Source organism: Phyllobates terribilis, unplaced genomic scaffold (assembly GCF_046119375.1).
Source record: "Phyllobates terribilis strain yellow unplaced genomic scaffold, ASM4611937v1 Scaffold_1__5_contigs__length_1240528914, whole genome shotgun sequence".
NCBI lineage: Eukaryota > Metazoa > Chordata > Amphibia > Anura > Dendrobatidae > Phyllobates > Phyllobates terribilis.
The window spans coordinates 13479623-13502295 of NW_027362761.1; the positions used below are offsets into that span (position 1 = coordinate 13479623).

The window sequence follows — 22673 nt, forward strand, 5'->3', positions numbered from 1 at the left end:
AGTGAATTAACACATGTATGCCTAGCGAAAACCTATATCTAACCTAAAATAAGAAAGTGAGTAATATTAGGGGAGACTAAATGGACCATGGGGCATATTTTCTGCCAGTATTCTTAGTTTCTATGAATGGTTTGTACTTGAACCAGTATATGCAGCCAGGAGAGACAACTCACCCAGATTAACAAGGGGTGTAACGATCGCGGTGCAGAAGTCACGACAGAGCCCATGCGGGTGAGCGGTCCACCGACGCCAGCAGAAACTTCAACTGGATGTGCGTCCTGGGGCCCAGGATAAGGGAAGTATTACCAGGATGGGGGGTATGTATACCAGGATCGGGCCCAAAGTAAGGGACATATTTTCCCCACTGTATATATCCCCATCATGGTATATAAGTATTTGATAAACTACCGACTTTGCAAATTTTCCCACCTATAAAGAATGGAGCGGTCTGTAATCTTTATCGTAGGTACAGTTCAACTGTGAGAGACCGAATCCAAATATAAAAAACAGAAAATCACATTGTATGATTTTTCTATAATTAATTTGCATTTTATTGCATGAAATAAGTAATTGATACAATAGAAAAACAGAACTTAATATTTTGTGCAGAAACCTTTGTTTGTAATTACAGGGAGGGGTGGATTAAGGGCAACCAGGGCCACGGGCAGGCCAGACTGTGTGGGCCCCCCCTCATGTGACGGGTCATGTGACCAAGGTCATAATCACATACCTGAAACAGATTATTTCTGAGAAATAGCTGCTGAGTGAAACTATAACCTATCCTGGATATTCCAAAGGGGAAAGAAGTGTTACACATCCTTGTAAGGAAGAAAACAATACAAAAAAATAAGGGAGGTGATTGTATACATTAGGGTACTCAGCTGGCGGTCCTTACTGTGAATGGGGAAGGTGGTCTGTACAGTTCTGGTGTTCTACAGCGCGCAGCTGCTCCCGGAGCCCTGTGCGTACTGTTCAGCGGTTGGTGGTCCGGGTGTTCTGCCCTCAGGTAGCCTGGTCGTGAGAAAGTATTTAGGTTAAATGGTTATGCTGCCAAAGTTATATTAATGGGAAGACACTCATGTATACGGTCAGACGGAGGCCAAACGGACACTCTTTTGGCCTCTGACTAATGGACCCATATGGACAGTGTTTTTTAGGAGGTTTTCAGGTGCATATGCCAAGCTTGGGGCAAAAATGCTGTGACTGCAGACTTGTAAATCCTCATATGGTACGCACTGTGCGCTGGGAGGATTCTGTGCTGCCGATAGTGGCGGGTGCGTGACTGCAAGTATGCAATTTGTATAGTTTTTCCAGCCACATTCTGACGAGATGTGTATGGCCTTTCTCAATGCAAGTGTATTGAGCAAGGCCGAAAACAGTCCAGTCGGATTGTGGCTGGGAGTATGCATATCATATACTTGCGGTCACATGACTGCCAATGCCAGTACCAGCAAATGCTCACAACGCACAGTGCGTTCCATGCGAGGATTCAGAAGTCTGCAGTCACATAGTGACTGCAGACTTGTAGCTTATTACCGGACAACCCATTTAATATCTTTATTTTTAATGGGAGAAAATAGGTAGTGATTCTAATTTTATATATATATATATATATATATATATATATATATATATATATATATATATATATATAATATTTATTATATATTTATTTATTTTATATTTATTTTATTTTTTTTTACTTTGTTAGTCTCTTTTGGGGACTTGAACCTATAATCCTTTGATCACTTGTACTATATACAGCAGTACTTTTGCATTGCTGCATATAAGAAACATCACTATTGCCTGTGAAGCCCAGCCACAGATATTGACAGTGGCATGTAAAGAGAACCATGCAAAGGGGAAAACATACGGATTGAGATGGGTTGTCTGAGTAGTAGACAACCCGTTTAAAGGGAACCTGTCGTGTTCACAAATGCCACTAACCTGCAGATGTAGGGTTAATCTCCAGGTCTATAGTGTTAGAAAGGTGCCTGACTGCTGTACTAAACGGGCGTCTCATGGGGAAAAAAAAATGAACTTTATTCATCCCAGGAACCACTGGCTTTCAGCCACACTGGTGTGCATGAAGCGTCTACAGTTGCCGTTCACAGCACTGAGAGTGACTGCTGTAAGCACATCCTGGTACTTTGACTGACAGCTCCCAGTGCAAGATTGCAGAGCCATCTGTCAGAAAGTACCAGGATGTGCTTACAGCAGTCACTCTCAGTGCTGTGAACGGCAACTGTAGACGCTTCATGCACACCAGTGTGGCTGAAAGCCAGTGGTTCCTGGGATGAATAAAGTTCATTTTTTTTTCCCCATGAGACGCCCGTTTAGTACAGCAGTCAGGCACCTTTCTAACACTATAGACCTGGAGATTAACCCTACATCTGCAGGTTAGTGGCATTTGTGAACATGACAGGTTCCCTTTAAACGGGTTGTCTACTACTCAGACAACCCATCTCAATCCGTATGTTTTCCCCTTGTAAAATAACACATACTAACTGCCGGTGCCAATACCAGCAGCATCGTTGGTACGGTGGCAATGGTGAGTATGTGTTGGTATTTTACAAGGGGGAAACATAGGCATTGAGATGGGGTTGTCTGAGTAGAGAAAAACCCCTTTAAGGAGTTAGCAGCCGGTGGAGCTTCAGCTCCATCCACGGCTGCAGGAGACCGTGCCCCGGTACTGACAGCCTGCTCAGCATTAGAGCTGGCTGTTAGTCAAGGCAGGGGTGCAGTTACAGCTGTCGCTCACTATGCACTGAGCGGTTACTGAATCTGCCCAGCAACACCACTATGTCTGAAAGGCCACGGCCCCACTATCAGTATTTGGTCAGTATTTCTTCTCAGGAGTGGGTGATAATGAAGAATTGGTGACTTGTTTCTATTATACATTTTCTCTGATTGTTTCTCACCTGGTTTTATCACCCACTCCTGAGAAACAATACTGACCGAATACTGATAGTGGGGATGGGGTCTTATGCCAAAACCAGGAGTGGGTGATAAATGCAGAATTGGTGACTTGTTGCTATTATACCTTTTCTCTGATTGTTTCTCACCTGGTTTTATCACCCACTCCTGAGAAACAATACTGACCGAATACTGATAGTGGGGCTGTGGCCAAAGCCTGAGGCTGCCAGGAGGATGAAGTTCATTTCCTCCTGCCAGCGGGGCTCTAAGGCTGCATCCCCACGATTCGTAATGGCAGCGGTTTGGACGCAGCTCACCTGTGCTGCGTCCAAACTCCTGTGTTGTATAGTACTGTGCCACTGTGCTTCTATTTGCCGCCACGTAAACTCACCAACGGCGCGGATTTACAAACCACAGCCTGTCAATTTCTGCTGCAGAGACGCTGGTCTCTGCAACAGAAATGTCCCCAATAGAATGTATAGGATGTAGATTTACCTGTGTGATCAGACGCAGCTAACTATGCTGCATTCAAAGCGCTGCTATAGCCTAAACGTGGGCACATAGCCTTAGTGCGGTGGCCACACGACTTTAGAACGCTATTAGCCTGCAGATTGATAGCGTTATTTTACTAGTCAGATTCCCTTTAGGGAATGTGCCCACGATCAGGAGCCGCTGCAGGTTTGACGCTGCGTGTTTATACATGGTCAACCCGCAGCATCCAGATGTTACAGCATAATGGATGGGATCTTTAGAAATCCCATGTCCACTATGCGTGGCATCAGAGGCTGCATATCACCCGCGGACACTAACATGTGGCGCGTCTTTCAGGACCTCAGCATGTCAAATTCTCTTGCGAAGTCGCTAGTAAATTTGACCACTAGAATGTATAGAATGTAGTAAATCCACACAGTTCAGTGAACACATGCGGATTGACCTGTGTTCAATAGAATGCAGCGTTTTGGACGGAGCAAAAAATATGCTGCGTTCAAAGCGCTGCTACGTCCGGATCTATGTGACTGCAGGCCATGAAATAGGGACAGTAGAATAAATGCATAGAAGCGAAATTGCTGTGGTGCTCTGTATCTAAGGCCTTTATTGTTGTTTGTAATATGTGGGGGATGGGAGTAGGCAAATGCCCCTTGCACACTGTGTGCCCCTCCAGCTTGGAAACTTTGCTTGCAACGTGTATGTATATAAATACATGATGCAAGCAAATTTCCCAAGATGGTGGGGCACAGTGTGCAAGGGCATTTGCCCCATGTAGTTTCAGTCCACTCCCACCCCCCACATTTTAAAAATTACAATGGCCCCTGCCTTTAAATACATAATGCTGCTGCTTACTGCCATATTATAAATACCCAGTGCAGGCAGCGGCTACTGAACAGGGGCCTTGAGGAGAGACACCAGCCAGGCGAGTGCAGCAGCTTGTTGTCCCTCAGTCTACCGCGTGAGCCGGGCCCGGCCGGCAGCGCTGACAACAAGCTTCTCCTCATCAGACGGTAGGTGTGGCTTCAGCAGCTCATGCTGGGTACATCCTGCCATACCTCTTGCGGCAGGGTCGGGCCCAGCATTATTTAAACGAGCTGCGGCTTCCAATGTGGGGGTTATAATGAGAGCAGTTACTTCTAGGACAATGGGCCCCCCGAAAACTCAGGCCCCGGGTGGTAGCCCAGATTGCCATCATTATAATCCGCCTATGATTACAGGGGTCAGACATTTCCTGTTGTTCTTGACCAAATTTTCACACACTGCAGCAGGGATTTTGGCCCACTCCTCCTCCATGCAGATCTTCTCCAGATCTTTCAGGTTTCTGGGCTGTCGCTGGGAAACTGCCCCCTCCAAACATTTTCTATTGGGTTCTGCTCTGGAGACTGGCTAGGCCACTCCAAGACCTTGAAATGCTTTTTACGGAGCCACTCCTTAGTTGCCCTAGCTGTGTGTTTCACATCATTGTCATGCTGGAAGACCCAGCCACGACCCAACTTCAATTCTCTGAGGGGAGGAGGTTGTTGGCCAAAATCTCGCAATACGTGACCCTATCCATCCTCCTTTCAATATGGTGTAGTCCCCTTTGCAGAAAAGCACCCCCAAAGTATGTTGTTTCCGCCAACATGCTTCACTACTGGGATGATGTTCTTGGTCTTGTACTCATCCTTCTTCTTCCTCCAAACACAGCGAGTGGAGTTGATACCAAGTTTTATTTTGGTCCCATCTGACCACATGTCCTTCTCCAGTGCCTCCTCTGGATCATCCAAATGGTCATTGGCAAACTTCAAACGGGCCTGGACATGTGCTGGCGTGAGCAGAGGAACCTTGCGTGCCCTGCAGGATTTGAATCCATGACGGCGTAGTGTGTTACTAGTTCTCTTAAGGTCATTGACTAGGTCCTCCCATGTAGTTCTGTGCTGATTCCTGACCTTTCTCAGAACCATCCATACCTTACGAGGTGAGATGTTGCATGGAGCCCCATACGGAGGAAGATTGACAGTCATGTCTTGTTTCTTCCATTTTTTAATAATTGCGCCAACAGTTGTTGCCTTCTCACCAAGTTGCTTGCTATTGTCCTGTAGCCCATCCCAGCCTTGTGCAGGTCTACAATTTTGTCCCTGGTATCCTTAGCCAAGACCAAAGAGCTGTCTATGGTGGAGAGTTTGGAGTGTGATTGATTATGTGGACAGGTGTCTTTTATACAAGTAACAAGTTCAAACAGTTGCAATTAATACAGGTAATGAGTGCAGAGTAGGAGAGCTTCTTAAAGAAAAACCTAACAGGTCTGTGAGAGCCAGAATTCTTGCTGGCTGGTAGGTGATCAAATACTTAATTAAATTGCATTTTAGTGCATTAAATATTTAAAAATCATACAATGTGATTTTCTGGATTTATTTTTAGATTCTGTCTGAGTTGAAATTTTCCTGCCATAAAAATTACAGACCTCTCCATTCTTTGTAGGTGGGAAAACTTCCAAAATCGGCAGTGTATCAAATACTTATTTTCCCCACTGAATACCAGGATGGGGCCCAGGCAGAATAAGATATATACAGTTGTGCTCAAAAGTTTATATACCCAGGCAGAATTTTTCCTTTCTTGGCCTTGTTTCAGAGAATATGAATGATAACAAAAGAACTTTCTCCACTCATGGTTATTGGTTGGGTGAAGCCATTTCTTGTCAAACTACTGTGTTTTCTCTTTTTAAATCTTAATGACAACCAAAAACAGCCAAATGACCCTGATCAAAAGATCACATACCCTGTTAATTTTGGCCTGATAACATGGACAGAATTTAACACAAATAGGTTTGAATGGCTACTAAAAGTAACATCCTCACCTGTGACCAGTTTGCTTGTAATCAGGGTGTGTGCATAAAAGCTAAGTGAGTTTCTGGAATCCAGACAGACTCTTGCATCTTTCATCCAGCCACTGATGTTTCTGGATTGTGAGTCACGGGGAAAGCAAAAGAATTGTCAACAGATCTATGGGAAAAGGTAGCTGAATTGTAGAACAGGAAAGGGATACAAAAATATATCCAAGGAATTGATAATGCCAGTCAGCAGCGTTCAAACTGTGATTAACAAATGGAAAATCAGGGGCTCTGTAAAAACCAAACCACGGTCAGGTAGACCAACAAAAATTTTGGCCACAACTGCCAGGAAAATTGTTCGGGATGCAAAGAAAAACCCACAAATAACATCAGCTGAAGTTCAGGACTCTCTGAAAACTAGCGGTGTGGCTGTTTCAAGATGCACAATAAGGAGGCACTTGAAGAAAAATGGGCTGCATGGTCGAGTCACCAGAAGAAAGCCATTACTGCGCACATGCCACAAAGTATCTCCCCTACAATACACCAAACAGCACAGGGACAAGCCTCAAAACTTCTAGAACAAGGTAATTTGGAATGATGAGACAAAAATTTAACTTTTTGGCCACAACCATAATTGTTACATTTGGAGAGAGGTCAACAAAGCCTATATTCCTATAGTAAAGCACTGAGGTGGATCACTGATGTTTTGGGGATGTGTGAGCTACAAAGGCACAGGAAACTTGGTAAAAGTTGAAGGAAAGATGAATGCAGCACGTTATCAGCAAATACTGGAGGCAAATTTGCACTCATCAGCCCGGAAGCTGCACATGGGACGTACTTGGACGTTCCAACATGACAACGATCCAAAACACAAGGTCAAGTTGACCCGTCATTGGCTACAGCAGAACAAAGTGAAGGTTCTGGAGTGTCCATCTCAGTCTCCTGACCTCAATATCATTGAGCCACTCTAGGGAGATCTCAAGCGCGCAGTTCATGCTAGACAGCCCAGGAATTTACAGGAACTGGAGGCTTTTTGCCAAGAAGAATTGGGCAGCTTCACCATCTGAGAAAATAAAGAACCTCATCCACAACTACCACAGAAGACTTCAAGCTGTCATTGATGTTAGAGGGGGCAATACACGGTATTAAGAACTGGGGTATGTGAACTTTTGATCAGGGTCATTTGGATGTTTTTGGTGTCATTAAGATTTAAAAAGAGAAAACACAGTAGTTTGACAATAAATGGCTTCACACAACCAATAACCATGAGTGGAGAAAAAGTTTTTATCATTCATATTCTCTGAAACAAGGCCAAGAAAGGAAAAATTCTGCTGGGGTATGTAAACTTTTAAGCACAACTGTACATACCAGGATGGGGTGGCCTGGTCCAAATCTTGCACCAGGGCCCATCAGATTCTAGATACGCCACTGCTGAGATTAACCATGAACAAACAGTGCTACTCTTTGTCACATTTAAATGAATGGTGCTCAGTTGTAGTTCCTGGCACAAACACATAGACAAGGCGGTTTCTGGGAAAAGCAGACCTTTTTTCTACTCCCAGATAACCCCTTAAAAATTAGATAGAAAAGAATAGCAGGAGCATCATACTAATACAATAAATGCTTCTTTTAATAACTAATCAGATCTGCTCTAAAGAAATGAAAGCTGAAAAGTGATGGGTTGCCATTGGCAACAAAGACAGATTTAAAGTTAGAAAGTAAGGCATGGCCAAATGGGGAAGACTTATTAATACCTACTGTAGAAAAGGCACACTATACCCTCGCCGGAGTTCAGGGACCATGCACATGGTACATTATGTCCACTTTTCTGATACGTCAGAAGAAGCACGCTGTGTACTTATGTTTTGACAATATTACAGTGTCTGTGCATTGTGATAGCTAGTTAAAATGGTTGTACAGCAACTTTCTCTTGAAAAGTACTTAAGACTAGTGTACAAAAGTAGTAAGTACCAGTACCTTACAGATCTCGGGTCAGTCCCACTTCAATGTTTTTTGGGTCTTCCCTTTTTCTGTAAAATTTATCCAAAAATCATGGGCAACCAACATTCAGATAACTTGTAAAGTTCTCAAATTTAATAGATTGACCTGTAGTTTGAGAGTTGGCAATCCTGGTCCCCCTCCGATCTCTGTGCGCTCTACTGTGCCTGCACAAATGTGTGCTTGCTGCAGCCAATTAAAGACCGCAGTAGGGAGCAACTCCTCACACTATTGCGGAAGTCACTTATCTGTCCACACAGGCCACGATCTACAGAACAGGTCTTTGGACATCATTGGGAGAATTACTGGCTGCATGGGTGACTAATACAGATGTAGAGACCGGCGGGAGACCCAAAAAGCATTAAAGCGAGAACACAGGAGGGTTAGTAAGGTATTTATTATTTTAGAACCTTACACCATTCTGAACATTTAAAAAAATATTCTATATGCCCAGACAACACCTTTTATGATCCCAGGCTTTATGGACTATAGCCTCTCCACCAAAGCAATATATTTTGTGTTGCTTTCTTGCCTTTTACAGACCTCTGAGGAAAATTGATGGCTTATTCTTTCTATAAGCTATCAATATTCACTTTTGGAGGGGGGGACTTTTGCCAACCTTTATAGATCAGCTATTGGAAAAGGCCCCCCTTGTTCACTTTCAAGACAGCTCCAAACTTTTAATAGCGGCTGTGCTTGGTATTGTACACTTGTTCCCTTGGATAAGATTAAAGGGAATGTCACCCCCTGGGAGATATCAGACCGATAATATGGGCATACAGGTTATAGAAATGTAATTCTATACTTACCTGTATGGCCCATATTAGCGGTCTTGTGGCTGTGAAATTGCTTTTTCTAAAATCCTTTTTCCTAGGCTTGGTGTCCGGGGGACACCAAGAAATGCCCATCTATATACTTAATTTAAATATTCCCCCCCTCCCCTGCCCGTCTGCACATCCCGCGCATGCGCCTATAGCGTGAGACGCATATTTTTTTCTCCCTGTGCTATTTTACTGATCTGCTCTAGTGCGCAGGCGCCGGGGAGTCACTGTGCCTTCTGCTCCAGTGACCTCCGGCATGCGCAACAATGAGGTTTGGTCCCCACTTCCTCCTGGCATCCTGCTATCCGCATATAGGCGGGCATTTCTTAGCGTCCCCTGGACGCCAAGCCTAGAGAAACGGATTAAATAAAAAGAGTTTTCTGCAATCAGACCTCTACTATGGGCCATACAGGTATGCATAGATTTACATTTCAATAACCTATATGCCCCATATTAAAGGTCTGATATCTCCCAGGGGGTGACAGATTCCCTTTAAGCTTCAATACCAGGTGCTGCTCTGTTCCTTTAGTAGCTGCTGTGCCTGATACTCATTGAAGGGGAAGTGGCAATGTCAGAAGCCTTGCATTCAGTTCAAACAGCTATTTAGTGAGGGTGAACTCAAAAAATCTGATCTTGGTGGCCTATCCTGAGAATAAGTAATCAGTTTCAAAGAACTGTTTTCTAATGTTTACTCTGTTGATTCTGTCACAGTCTACACAGCAAAGGTAACAAGTGAGCTGTAGAAAACAAATGTCAGGCTATTGCAACTTCCTTACTGGCCAAAGTAAAATCTAGAATAAAAACAACTTTAAAAATGTAATATATTAAGATTCTGTGCACATAAACTTCCACTGTGCTATTTGCTCCTGGTAAATGTAAAAGGATACAAGTTGTACCTCTAGTGGAAGGCTGGATTTAGAGGCATTAGCGTCCAGCACATACAAGCACCCACAGAGGATCATGACAGCTTTCTATGGAGCCAATCTGCTGCTATAATACATTTGCCCCATAAAATCCATTTTTTTTGGCTAGTTCTCATTTATATAATTTTCTGTATTCCTTCGGTTTAAAAAAGAAAAAAGTTCTATAGTTTGCTTCTTTGTAACATTTTTTTTAAGCTCAATTAAAATGAGGGCAGACATTGTGGCAGTAAAGAAGTTCTGGATTCCCACCGACAGTCTTGGAACACCTCACATCCGTCCTGATAGAAGAGATCAATCGTAGATCATTTCTGCCAGACAAAATTTTAGAATGCTGACGTGTTGCTAAAGGGATTAGCGTAGAGAGAATGCCATCGTTGACTGGCTGCTGATTTTTTGCCCAAATGTAAGTTTTCCATTAGTAGCTTTGCAGGAGGACTGTGGAGACATAGGCGTACTATTTATAGTAGGGCTATGTCTGGCACATTTAACTGAGCAGTGAAATGTCATTATTTTATGGCCTATACTAGATGGCTGGCATAGTTCTACTGGAAAGTGTGGTATGGGCTTTTATTCTTCTGTGATTGAGTGGCACTTCGCTATTGGACCTGATGAAGAGATGCGATGTCCTTTTCAAATGTTTTTCCATTTATCTGCTTGGTCCATCATCTTGTCCTCTGATGCCCCCCCTCCCCCCAAAATGTTTCAGTATGAGCTACATTCTGTGTATAGTGGTGCAGAATACATTGGCACTATGCGACCTGCAGGAATTTACATGAGTAAACTTATGAGAGACACGGGAGTGAGAAAGGAAGCATGAAATGGTAAATAGGGTTTTTTGATATCGGTACGGAATCCTCATAAAATATTCACTGTAATTAAACAGAAACATTTGTCTTTCCCCACAGGGAAGAAGAATTCCATATTAATGCACAAGGTTCAGCATGACTTGAACTCGGGTGTTTTTAACAACCAGGAAAATGAAATTATTCAAGAGATTGTGAAGTATGATCGGGAGATGGTGCATCAGGCTGAGCTCAACCAGCTGAGTGGAGGGATGTATGCCACATGTAATCCTCCTTCTCCACAGCCCCAAGTCCCATCTGCTATTGCTACCTTACAGCAAGCCGTAGCTATGAGTTTTTGTCCCCCAATGGCTAGCCCATTAGTGGGATCTCCCCGCGTCATGAGACGGCTCCAATATGCCCAAGGAGGGCCTGGAGCCTTTTCTGTATCCCCAGCTCTCTTCCAACCACCGCTGCAGCTTTTACAGCATCATCCACCTCCCCAAGGTCCACGTCGACAGTCCGCAGTCATGCCCAGTCCTCCAAACCAATCACCAAGAGTGTCTCAGAACTTTGCCTACCCAGCCAGACAAACAACAGGCTCCCAACTCTCTCTCACACATTCTGGGGTTTCTGTCTCTCCACAACGGCTCTCAGTACACAAGAGCACACACTCTCTTCAATCTGCTACACTAACACGCGAGTCTCGTCCTCTTTCTGCTTCACAGCCCTCACTGCCTCAGGGAGCGTCACAGCTCCGCAGTCCACCAGCTCCCGCTCAAGTAACGGGCAGCTTAACTTCCCCTGCAGCCAAAGGTGGCTTGGGACCGCAAACAGGCCCAAGGGCGCCTGCCCCTGCAAGACTTGCCCTCTCCCACCAGTTGTCCTCATCTGGTACAGTTGGTGGGGTCTCAGACTCTGCAGTGGGATCATCGTTAGGAGGAAGGAAAGATTCTGTGGTTAGTGCCCCTGACACCGATCCTGTAAGAGGGAGGCTGTCTGCAAACTTGTGACACTTCATCTGTTTTGGGTGGTACTTGATGGTACATAACTTGGAGAAAAGAAAACATGCACTTGTAGTCAGTCACTCCTTGACTTTTGCTAATTTCCTAATACTTTCACTGCTTCATAATGAACATTTTGAGCAGTGGAGGTATTAACGACCAAGTGTCAGGAAAATTAGTAGTTAACTAAGAAAATGCCATCTCTGACAGCAGTCTACCACACAACTCCTCGGCTGTTTACAAGAGTAGGAAAGTGTGGCACTGTTCCATGTCAAAGATCTGTGAAGAGCTCTGCATGAAGTATAAGAGCGTGTGAATCTTCAATTAAACGGGACAGAGGCAGCCGGCCTGCCTGTCATGAGGGAAGAGGCCTTTGGATTCTGGTTTTTGGTTAACAAATATTTGCAAGTCAAAAACTATGGTGGTTGTCTGCTTGATAGATCCTCACTCTGAACAAAAAGTTAAAAGCTACAAGTTTGTTACTAGTTAAGCCCAAAACATACTAAGCCAATAGTTCTGTGCAAGCTGCAGGCAGTTTGTTTCAGCTATAGTCCTCCTGGACTACCACCTTAATCCAGTGACAGTGTCACATATGGATATCACATGAAGCACCTATATTTATATGATCATGCATAAGCAATTTAATTTATAATCATTTTTATTTAAAGGGGAGATCCATTTATGTGATATCACAGGTATGAACGCTGCTTTCTCCCATAAGTAAGTCAAACCACCAAAATGTTATAGATTAGGACTAGGTACCGGAAATCCTAGAGAAACCTTCTGGAGGTGGCTGGTATGGTAATAGGTGTATCCTTACAGCAATAATGCAGCCAGTACCTACAGCTGAATGCCAACCATACTGACTAACCCCTTTGAATGGGTACCAGTATGACTAATGAGGCTGTGAAAAAACTAGATTTAATATAAAAAAATAAAATATATAAAAAAAAAACTAAAAAAGGCAAGCAAACCCTGGTAGCCAGTAATGACACGCATGCTCTGTAATTGCAGCTGCTAGTTTACAACCTACTCCTGTTTATCTGTGGTGCCAAGCAGCCCTTCACATCTACGCACTCCATTCACCACGGATCTGCCAGATCCCTCGCACCAAAGGACATGTATGTGTTCATCAAATATGTTAAGCTTTTTTTTTTCTCTTTTCCTTCTTCCATTGTTTTTATATCTCACTGCTGTTTGTTAATTCCATGGATTGTATTTTAGAAAGCCATATTATGTATATCACAGCTGTATATTAAGATATATATACCTGTATAATCTGTACACTATACGTCCTGTTATAAAACAGGACAGGGGTTGAGTGTCTATCTTCTAGCTGTAAAAGTTACACGTCAGGACTTTTCACCTGTCATGAAGGACGAATGCTGTGGCAAAGCACATTTAGGACTTATTCACATCTTGTGATTTATCTGTGGTTTGGTGCCTGGGGATGAAATGTAAGATTTGCTACATTGGTATCGTAGATTAACATGGACAATAGTTCTGTTCACTACAGCCTGTTTTCACAACAGAAAAGTAGTGAGATTAAACTGCAATAATAGGAAATTCCTGCAATGGCGGCTACTTAGGGAGATTGAGCTCCACAAGGATGTCTCGGAGAAGATGTCTTTTACTAAACGTCTGCACCTATACGACAGGTAAACCACAATGTGGGAACAAGTCTTTACCACTGGAGTGCTGCTTTAAGAAACATCCTAGCAAGGGGCAGTCTCATCCAGACTAATACCGTTACAGTGATTTGATTTCATTGGCAGTAAAAATGCATTCCGCCATCCGTTGGCTTGTGGCTTTAACTGTGACAGAATACAGCAGGTACTACTGCAGCAGCTTGTGTCGGCATCACATAGACCTTCCAACATTCCATTTGTAGCGAAATCTAGACTTTTTTTGAAAACTAAATAGCTTACCAAAAATTGTCTGAGGAAGTGACTTATGTGTTTTTAATGGGACTGCCCCTGTAGGATTACACATGTAATGCAATTTAAGGAAAAATTACCAATTCCAAGAAAGAAATATACATGTTTATATTATTTAAAGAAGTTAGGAGTTACCCCTCTACTCCATGGTGGCAGTGCCACCATGTGTGGCTGGCAATGTCATTAATGAATGTATTTTGGAGTTGGGGGGGGTTGATACAAGAGTGCAGGGTCTCCTCTCTGCAGAAGCTGCACTTTACTAAGCAAATGATTCCAGCTTCTCTGTGTGTGCAATAAACAGATATTTCTGAACTGTGTCTTGTTTTACTGGTCAGCAAGGAGATAATCTGCTAAATGACATCAGTTATCTCCAGTGTTCTCAATGTCTGTACAGAGCACTCATGCCTTTTAACTGCTGCACTGAGCGGGCCTGACGCATGGTTAATGTGTTGCTGATAGATGAAGGTTACTCAGAGGACACTTGAAGGAATGTATCCTGCAGCGGAGGAGATCAGTGGCTGCACAGTAGGAGGCAGATTGACATGGATATATATTGATTAGTTACTCAATACCTAACCTTGGGACTGATTAGTTGATGAGCATGACTTATACAAGATGTACTCACAAGTAGACGCAACCTTATAAAAACCAATTCACAATTTATTTATACACCAACTCCTCAGCCCACAGCACACAAGGCTCCAGAGTTAGCCAATAGGGAATGACGCTTCCACAGGAAGGATAGACGGACAGTAATTGCGGTGACCTCTATACAGAACTAGATCAGGCGACGGCGCACTTCCTCCACACCACAGCAAGATCAGCTGAAGAAATAGGTAGAATCCTTCACATACTCTAGGTTAAATGTTCCTGGGAGGAATGGGAAAAATGAAAAAAATCAAACCATTATTTATGTAATAGCACCAAACACTCAGGATAGTTACAAAAGGAAAGTGGAGTTGTTGCTCATAGAAACAGATTGCATTCTTCATTTTCCCAAGGACATCTGGACTTTGGAACGGGGCTGTAGGCAACTGCTTGACTTTGTGTGCACCAGATGTGAATTTTCCAACCCCGTTCTACTAGTAATTCATTACCTGTCTCGGGAACATCTCGGAAGAGATTCATCATTTTGAGGTTTTCTGGGTTATGAGGCTGTGCACTGAATGACATAAAAATGAGAATATTAGCCACAACTATAAACTCACCACTTTATACGTTCGGATATAACATGGGGGGTCTACATTCTCTACTCCACAGTGATGGCTGGGACATCTCATCTTAATGGAAGACGTTACATGGAAAAGGAAATATCACTCACAATTGTGCACACTAGTCATCCCCTGTGTACATTAAATGTCTGCCCCCCCTTTTTACAGTACTTACTTGTGGCAGTACTTTTCTATCAGGAATTGTGAGAGATTCTGTAATATAGGCTGACTGTGCAGAGACACAAACTGTTCCCGGCAAACCTGTGGACAAGCACAACGGTTACAGTTCTGATTCATCATCCGCTGTGAATCCTAGGGTGCTCGCACACAAAAGATTCGCTTTCATACACATTCAGCAGAAACCATGGTGACTGCCGGCAGTGAATAAGCAATTCTGAAGTTCAGAAATACAACTAGTGTGTAATGCGGACTGACAGACCAAAAGTACTCCAGAGAAGAAAGCGGGATAATATGCAGTTCAGTGCACAGCGGCAAGGTCACAGCTCCTGCCAGCCCTCCTATGGAGTGCCAGTAATCCACAGGAACATCTTCTTAATAATGCTGCTCAGTGAAGAAATCTACAGTTTTTATCTTATAAAGGTTTAGCTATGACCCTGCATAGTAAAGCCTCATTCAGACGTCGATTTTTTAACACATGTGAAAAATGGCCTGAGTTTCATCAGTGTTTGGTCAGAGTTTCAGCAGTTTTTTTTTCACCGATAAGAAAAAAAGTTTCTCCACCTTCTCATATCTATCAGTTAGTGAAAAAAAGGGCAGTACACGGGTGACATCCAGATGCTGTCTGGTTTTCTCACACAACCATAGACTATCACGGTCGATTTTCATCCAACATTTGGATCAATAGCGCACGTCCATTTTTTTTCCTCTGACCAAGTGGTCAGTGCAAAATCGTGGAAACAAGTGAACTACCCCATAATCTATTATAGGTACGAGTGCTATCCGTGAAAACATGGATAGCACTTGTATAAGAAAATCTGACGTCTAAAATAAGTACGAACTGTACGGGAGACATGGTATTATTGCCTCACCATTCTTTAGCATCCATTCACAGGGGCAGATGATTGGCTGCCCAGACATTTGTACCCCTTCATAGCCGTGTGTCAACATATCCACTAAATAAACAAGCAAGCGATTGTCTTACGATCACATATTTCAATGTAAATATTAAAACTAATCAGTGTTGCCAATACACAGGTTGTGGTGCTGAAATAATGAAACTGTGTGTGCATGCTGCTGCTGATAGCTTTGTGTAAATGGTAGCAAATGAGCGCCAATCCACCTGCTATATCACCCACTTGCACTCTCTAAGGGCAGATGATTGCTTGTATAAATGGGGTTTTAAAAGCCCCCTTGTATATAAGGCTAACATCAGCCAAACTTGCCAATATCAGCGGCTTAGATGACAGTCAAATGTGTATGGGGAGAACCTATGTCTCCCCCAATGATGTCCACAGGGGAGATTAGGATCAGACATGTCCGATTTCAGACTGCCAATCCTTTTCTTACCTAATAGATAAGCTGCCGCCGGAAGAGTTCTGCAGCGGCTGTATCGTAAAGAACACAGGAACACTCGTCAGATTGAGCGCTCTAGTGTATGGAGGAGTCGGGAGAGTAGCTGCCGGCCAAACTATCTATTGTGTATGCGGCTTTTTAGACTTTCTAATTGATATTTTCTTTACGTAAACTGCTCACTAGTATTTCACAGCCCTTCACGTATATAGAATATGCCAACAATCCACCATATATAAGCCCCAAAAAAGATGAAGTTTAGATGTGCAGAAATTTTAGAGGGTGATTCCCTTTCAAGATATTACAAAACATCTATAAAGAAAGTAAAGCATGATGGGCAATATAATGCTATGTACTATGTTAGGAACCTTTAAATAAAAAACCCCACCTTGTTCATCATGTCCACCGTATCTGCGTGAGTCCAGAAACAGTCATGAACAGACACAAAGGTTAGTCCACGTCTGTAATAAACGAAAAACAGTAGAGTAACATTACATGATGAAATATTCTAAGAAGTTTACTTCTATTGTGGCCTTTAAGCTTGATGGGCCTACCTGTGACAGTGCAAGGCAGTGAGCATCATGTGTGTGGAGTCCAGAGAATGAATGAAGTTAGGAGGGAAAGCGTTCTTCTGTTTCATGGTGTCTGGTCGTCTATAAACAGAAACATTAAAATAAAAAAGTGTACATACAGTATATATAAAAAGTTTGCGCACCCTGTTAACATGCCAGGTTTTTCTCATGTAAAAAAATCATACCCAGAAGCATCATTTCAGAACTTTTTCCACCTTTAACCCCCTCACCCCCGGGCCATGTTCCGTTTTAGTTTTTTGCTCCTCTTCTTCCCAGAGCCATAACTTTTTTATCTTTCCATCAATATGGCCATGTGAGGGCTTGTTTTTTGCGGGATGAGTTGTACTTTTGAATGACACCATTGGTTTTACCATATCGTGTACTCGAAAATGAGAAAAAAAATTCCAAGTGCAGTGAAATTACAAAAAAAGTGCAATTCCACATTTGTTTTTTTTTTTTTTTTTTTTACCACGTTCACTATCTGCTAAAACTGACCTGCTGTTATCATTCTCCACTTGCTTCAATAGTCCCCATAGGAGACTAGAAGCTGCGATTGTCTGATCGCCTGTTTGTTGCAGAAATGCTCACTTGCTACGAGCACCTACCGCTGGGTGGCGCCCATAGCACCCCAGCAATGACAACCGCAGGGATCTCCTGCAGACCCCGGGTTGTCATGCCAACCCATCGGCGACCCGCGGTCATGTGACACGGGCCCATGGGCGGGACCTTATGACGTTCTTCCACCTCGGCCATGTTAAATACCGCTGTCAGAGATTGACAGCGGTATTTAACATGTTAACAGCCGTGGGTGGATCGCGATTCCATCCGCAGCTGTTAGGGGCACATGACAGCTGATCAGATCAGCTGTCATGTGCCCGTAAAGATGTGGGCTCATCGCCGGAGGGAGAGACACAACATGTGCCGTACATGTATGGCACATGCCAGAAAGGGGTTAATTTCACCCATAATCTGTAAAAAAAATCCATTGAGAAACAAACTGAAATCATTTTGATGGTGTGTGTGTGTGTGTGTGTGTGTGTGTGTGTGTGTGTGTGTGTGTGTGGGGGGGGGGGGAATAAAAATAACAAAACTAAAATAACGTGGTTGCATAAATATTAACACCCCCTTAAAATTGGGGATGTGGTTGTGTTCACAATCAGCCAATCACATTTAAACTCATGTTATATAGTAGTCAATGCACAGCTGCCATTATTTATAGAGATTCTAATTAAGCCAATATAAAGTTTGGCTGTTCTAGTAGGATTTTCTTGACATTTTCTTAGTTGAATTGTACAGCAAAAGCCATGGTCCATAAATGGCTTACAAAACAGCAACATTAACCCCTTAACCCCCGAGGGTGGTTTGCACGTTAATGACCAGGCCAATTTTTACAATTCTGACCACTGTCACTTTATGAGGTAATTACTCTGGAACGCTTCAACGGATCCCCCTGATTCTGAGATTGTTTTTTCGTGACATATTGTACTTCATGATAGTGGTAAAATTTCTTCGATATCACTTGCGTTTATTTGTGAAAAAAACGGATATTTGGCAAAAATTTTCAAAATTTTGCAATTTTCAAAATTTGAATTTTTATGCCCTTAAATCAGAGAGATATGTCACACAAAATAGTTAATAAATAACATTTCCCACATGTCTACTTTACATCAGCACAATTTTGGAACCAAAATTTTTTTTTGTTAGGGAGCTATAAGGGTTAAAAGTTGATCAGCGATTTCTCATTTTTCCAACAAAATTTACAAAACCATTTTTTTAGGGACCACATCACATTTGAAGTCACTTTGAGAGGTCTTTATGACAGAAAATACCCAAAAGTGACACCATTCTAAAAACTGCACCCCTCAAGGTGCTCAAAACCACATTCAAGAACTTTATTAACCCTTCAGGTGCTTCACAGGAATTTTTGGAATGTGGAAGAAAAAAATGAACATTTAACTTTTTTCACAAAAATGTTACTTTAGACCCAATTTTTTTTATTTTCACAGGGGTAACAAGAAAAAATGGACCCCAAAATTTGTTGTGCTATTTCCCCTGGGCACGCAGATACCCCATATGTGGGGAAAAAACACTGTTTGGGCGCACGGCAGGGCTCGGAAGGGAAGGAGCGCCATTTGACTTTTTGATTGTAAAATTTGCTTGAATAATTAGCGGACGCCATGTTGCGTTTGGAAAGCCCCTGTGTGCCCAAACATTGGAGCTCCCCCACAAGTGACCCCATTTTGGAAACTAGACCCACCAAGGCACCTATCTAGATGCATAGTGAGCACTTGGAACCCCTAGGTGCTTCACAAATTGATTCGTAAAAATGAAAAAGTGAAAAAAAACAACACATTTTCATTTTTACGAATCAATTTGTGAAGCACCTGGGGGTTCCAAGTGCTCACTATGCATCTAGATATGTGCCTTGGGGGGTCTAGTTTCCAAAATGGGGTCACTTGTGGGGGAGCTCCAATGTTTGGGCACACAGGGGCTCTCCAAACGCAACATGGCATCCGCTAACAATTTGAGCCGACAATTTGTTAGCGGACACCATGTTGCATTTGGAGAGTCCCTGTGTGCCCAAACATTGGAGCTCCCCCACAAGTGACCCCATTTTGGAAACTAGACCCACCAAGGCACCTATCTAGATGCATAGTGAGCAGTTGGAACCCCCAGGTGCTTCACAAATTGATTCGTAAAAATGAAAAAGTGGAAAAAAAATACTTTTCCATTTTTACGAATCAATTTGTGAAGCACCTAAGGGTCCCAAGTGCTCACTATGCATCTACATAGGTGCCTTGGGGAGTCTAGTTTCCAAAATGGGGTCACTTGTGGGGGAGCTCCAATGTTTGGTCACACAGGGGCTCTCCAAACGCAACATGGCGTCCGCTAACAATTTGAGCCGATTTTCCATTCAATTTGTTAGCGGACACCATGTCGCGTTTGGAGAGCCCCTGATGTGCCTAAACAGTGGAGCTCCCCCACAAGTGACCCCGTTTTGGAAACTATACCCCTCAAGGATTTTATTAAGGTGTATAGTGAACATTTTGAACCCAGAGGTACGACACAGAATTTGATAACATTAGGTCATCATATTGAATAAGTTGTCATTAGTCTTGAGCGCAAGTGCTCGCTACTTGAGTTTGCATCGGGTACTCAGGTATGCACCATGTACTGCGTGAACTCGAGTGACATGCTCGAGTCCCCGCCCGGATGTTTCACGGTTATTAGACACCCAAAAAAAAACATGCGGGGATCGCTCGTGCATGGCAGGCAATCCCCGCAAAGTTTTTTGGGCCGTGAAGCATATGGGGCGGAGACTCGAGCATGTCACTCAAATACCCACGATACTCCATGCATACCAGAACACCCGATGCAAACTCAAGTAGCGAGCACTTGCGCTCAACACTAGTCGCCATATCGTCATCTTTTTTTCTTACTTTTGAAAAAAATCCCAACCCCAGCCCTAACCCTAACACAACCCTAACCCTAGCACAACCCTAACCCTAGCACAACCCTAACCCTAGCACAACCCTAACCTGAGAGTTTATTTTTTTACGCCGTTCCTCGTGCGGTATAAGTGATTAGACGACCTTATTCTTCGGGTCGGTAAGACTACAGCAATACCAGAATCATATGGCGTTTTTATGACTGACTGCTGTCACACACTAAAAGACGCATTTTTTGTAAAATCTCGCCATATTTTGAGAGCTATAATTTTTCCAGATTTTGGCAGACAGTCATTTGACGGCTTGTTTTTTGCGGGATGACTTGACGTTGTTATTGGTGCCATTTTCAGGCACGTGACATTTTTTGATCGCTTTCTATTCCGATTTTTGGGAGGCAGAATAAACAAAAACCAACAATTCAGGAATTGTTTTTTTTTTATTCTGTTCCGCGTGTGGTAAAATTGATAAGGCAGCTTTATTCTTTGGGTCAGTACGTTTACAGCGGTACCACATTTATATCGTATTTATATGTTTTGCACTTTTACATAATAAAAGCAATTTTATAGAAAAAAATATTTTTTAGCATAGCTTTATTCTGAGAGCTATAACTTTTTTATTTTTCGGCTGATGGAGCTGTATGGCGGCTTTTTTTTTGCAGGACGAGATGACGTTTTCAGCGGTACCATTTTTATTTATTTTTGTCTTTTTGATCGCGTGTTATTCCATTTTTTGTTTGGCGGTATGGTGATAAAGCATTGTTTTTTGCTTCGTTTTTTTTTTTTTTTTTTACCGTGTTCACTGAAGGGGTTAACTAGTGGGACAGTTTTATAGGTCAGGTTGTTCCGGACGCAGCGATACCAAATATGTGTACTTTTATTGTTTTTTTTTTTGTTTTTTTATAATAATATTTATTGATGGGTACATTATATTTTTATTTTTGGTGGATTATTTTTTTTTTTATTTATTTTTTAATATTTTTGCAAATTTTTTTTTTCACTTTCTGATAGTTTTTATACTTTATTACTTTGTCCCACTATGGGACTTTCACTTTTTTTTCTCTGATCGCCTGCATGGCACAGGAATGCAGCACCATCCCTGTGCCATGCAGGCTGTCAGCGCTGGACAGGGAGAAGATTGTTTGGAGATGCACTGCGCATGTCCAAAAAATCTTCCTGCTGTCTGGTGACCCGGATGTTGTCATGACAACATCGGGTCGTCATGGCAACATCCTGGAAGCCACGGCAGACAGCGCTGGAAGCCGGAAGAGGAGGTGAGTATCTGCGATCACCTCCCCTTGCCACCGCAATGCTGCGATCGACTTCGATCGCAGCATCGTGGGGGTTAATGTGCTGGGAGGGGTGCGTGACCGCTCCCTGCACATAGTACCGGGTGTCAGCTGTGACAATCAGCTGACACCCGGCGGCGATCGCGCCCGTACAGCCTGTGTGCGCGTGCGATCGCCATGACGTACTAATACGGGTCTGGCTCTTAAGTCCCAGGGCACAGACGCGTATTAGTACGTCAAATGTTGTTAAGAGGTTAAAGGAGCTGCTGCTGCAAGAATTTCTGACAAGTACTGGTTGTGTACTGCATGTGACTACATGTCTGGCCTGTGGGGTGGCATGGCAAGACAAAAGCCTTTTCTTTCAAAGAAAAATACCCAAGCCTGGCTATGTTTTACCAGAACCCACATCAAGTTTGTCAAAAGCATGTGGGAAAACTTGTTATGGTCTGATGAGACCAAGGTTGAACTTTTAGGCTATAATTCCAAAATGTATGTTTGGTTCAAAGCTAACAGTGAATATCACCACACCCACAGTGAAGCATGATGAAGGCAGAATTATGCTTCGGACTGTTTTTTGGCAGCTGGAACAGGGGCTTTATTCAAGGTTGAGGAAATTATGAATATTTCCAAATATCAGTTAATTTTGCATTAAAACCTTCAAGCCTCTGACAAAAAGATGAAGATGAAATTCACCGTTTAGCACAAGAACCCTAAGTATACCTCCAAACTAACAAAAGAATGGCTTGTCCAAAACAAAATGAAGTTTTTGGAATGGACGACCCAAAGCCCAGACCTTAATCCAATTGAATATCTGTGGGAGACCTGAAGAGGACTGTACACAGGAGATGTCCTCACAATCTGACAAATTTGGAGAGGTGCTGCAAGGGAGAGTGGGTAAAATTGCCAGTTCTAGATGCGCCATGTCGATAGACTCATACCCCAAAAGA

At 42.9% G+C, this 22673-nt stretch overlaps 2 protein-coding genes across 3 annotated transcripts in view; one reads left to right on the plus strand and one right to left on the minus strand.

Moving 5' to 3' along the window:
- The window catches only part of HCN2 (hyperpolarization activated cyclic nucleotide gated potassium and sodium channel 2), a 159470-nt gene extending 146755 nt beyond the window's left edge, over positions 1 to 12715 (plus strand). Inside the window, exon 8 of the mRNA XM_073655106.1 lies at positions 10862 to 12715. Within this exon, the coding sequence (XP_073511207.1) occupies positions 10862 to 11751 (890 nt within the window). The 3' untranslated portion in view covers positions 11752 to 12715. The remainder of the gene's footprint in view (positions 1 to 10861) is intronic.
- Positions 12716 to 14318: 1603 nt separating this feature from the next.
- POLRMT (RNA polymerase mitochondrial) overlaps positions 14319 to 22673 on the minus strand; it is a 158249-nt gene continuing 149894 nt past the window's right edge. The window contains exons 17-21 of one of the 2 annotated variants that reach the window (XM_073655100.1): positions 16975 to 17073; positions 16809 to 16881; positions 15066 to 15151; positions 14777 to 14841; positions 14319 to 14549 (exon numbers count right to left, since the gene is read on the minus strand). In XM_073655100.1, the coding sequence (XP_073511201.1) occupies positions 14500 to 14549; positions 14777 to 14841; positions 15066 to 15151; positions 16809 to 16881; positions 16975 to 17073 (373 nt within the window). In that variant the 3' untranslated portion in view covers positions 14319 to 14499. Of the gene's footprint in view, positions 14550 to 14630; positions 14842 to 15065; positions 15152 to 16808; positions 16882 to 16974; positions 17074 to 22673 lie in introns of those variants that run through there. The other variant, XM_073655093.1, reaches the window with a different exon arrangement.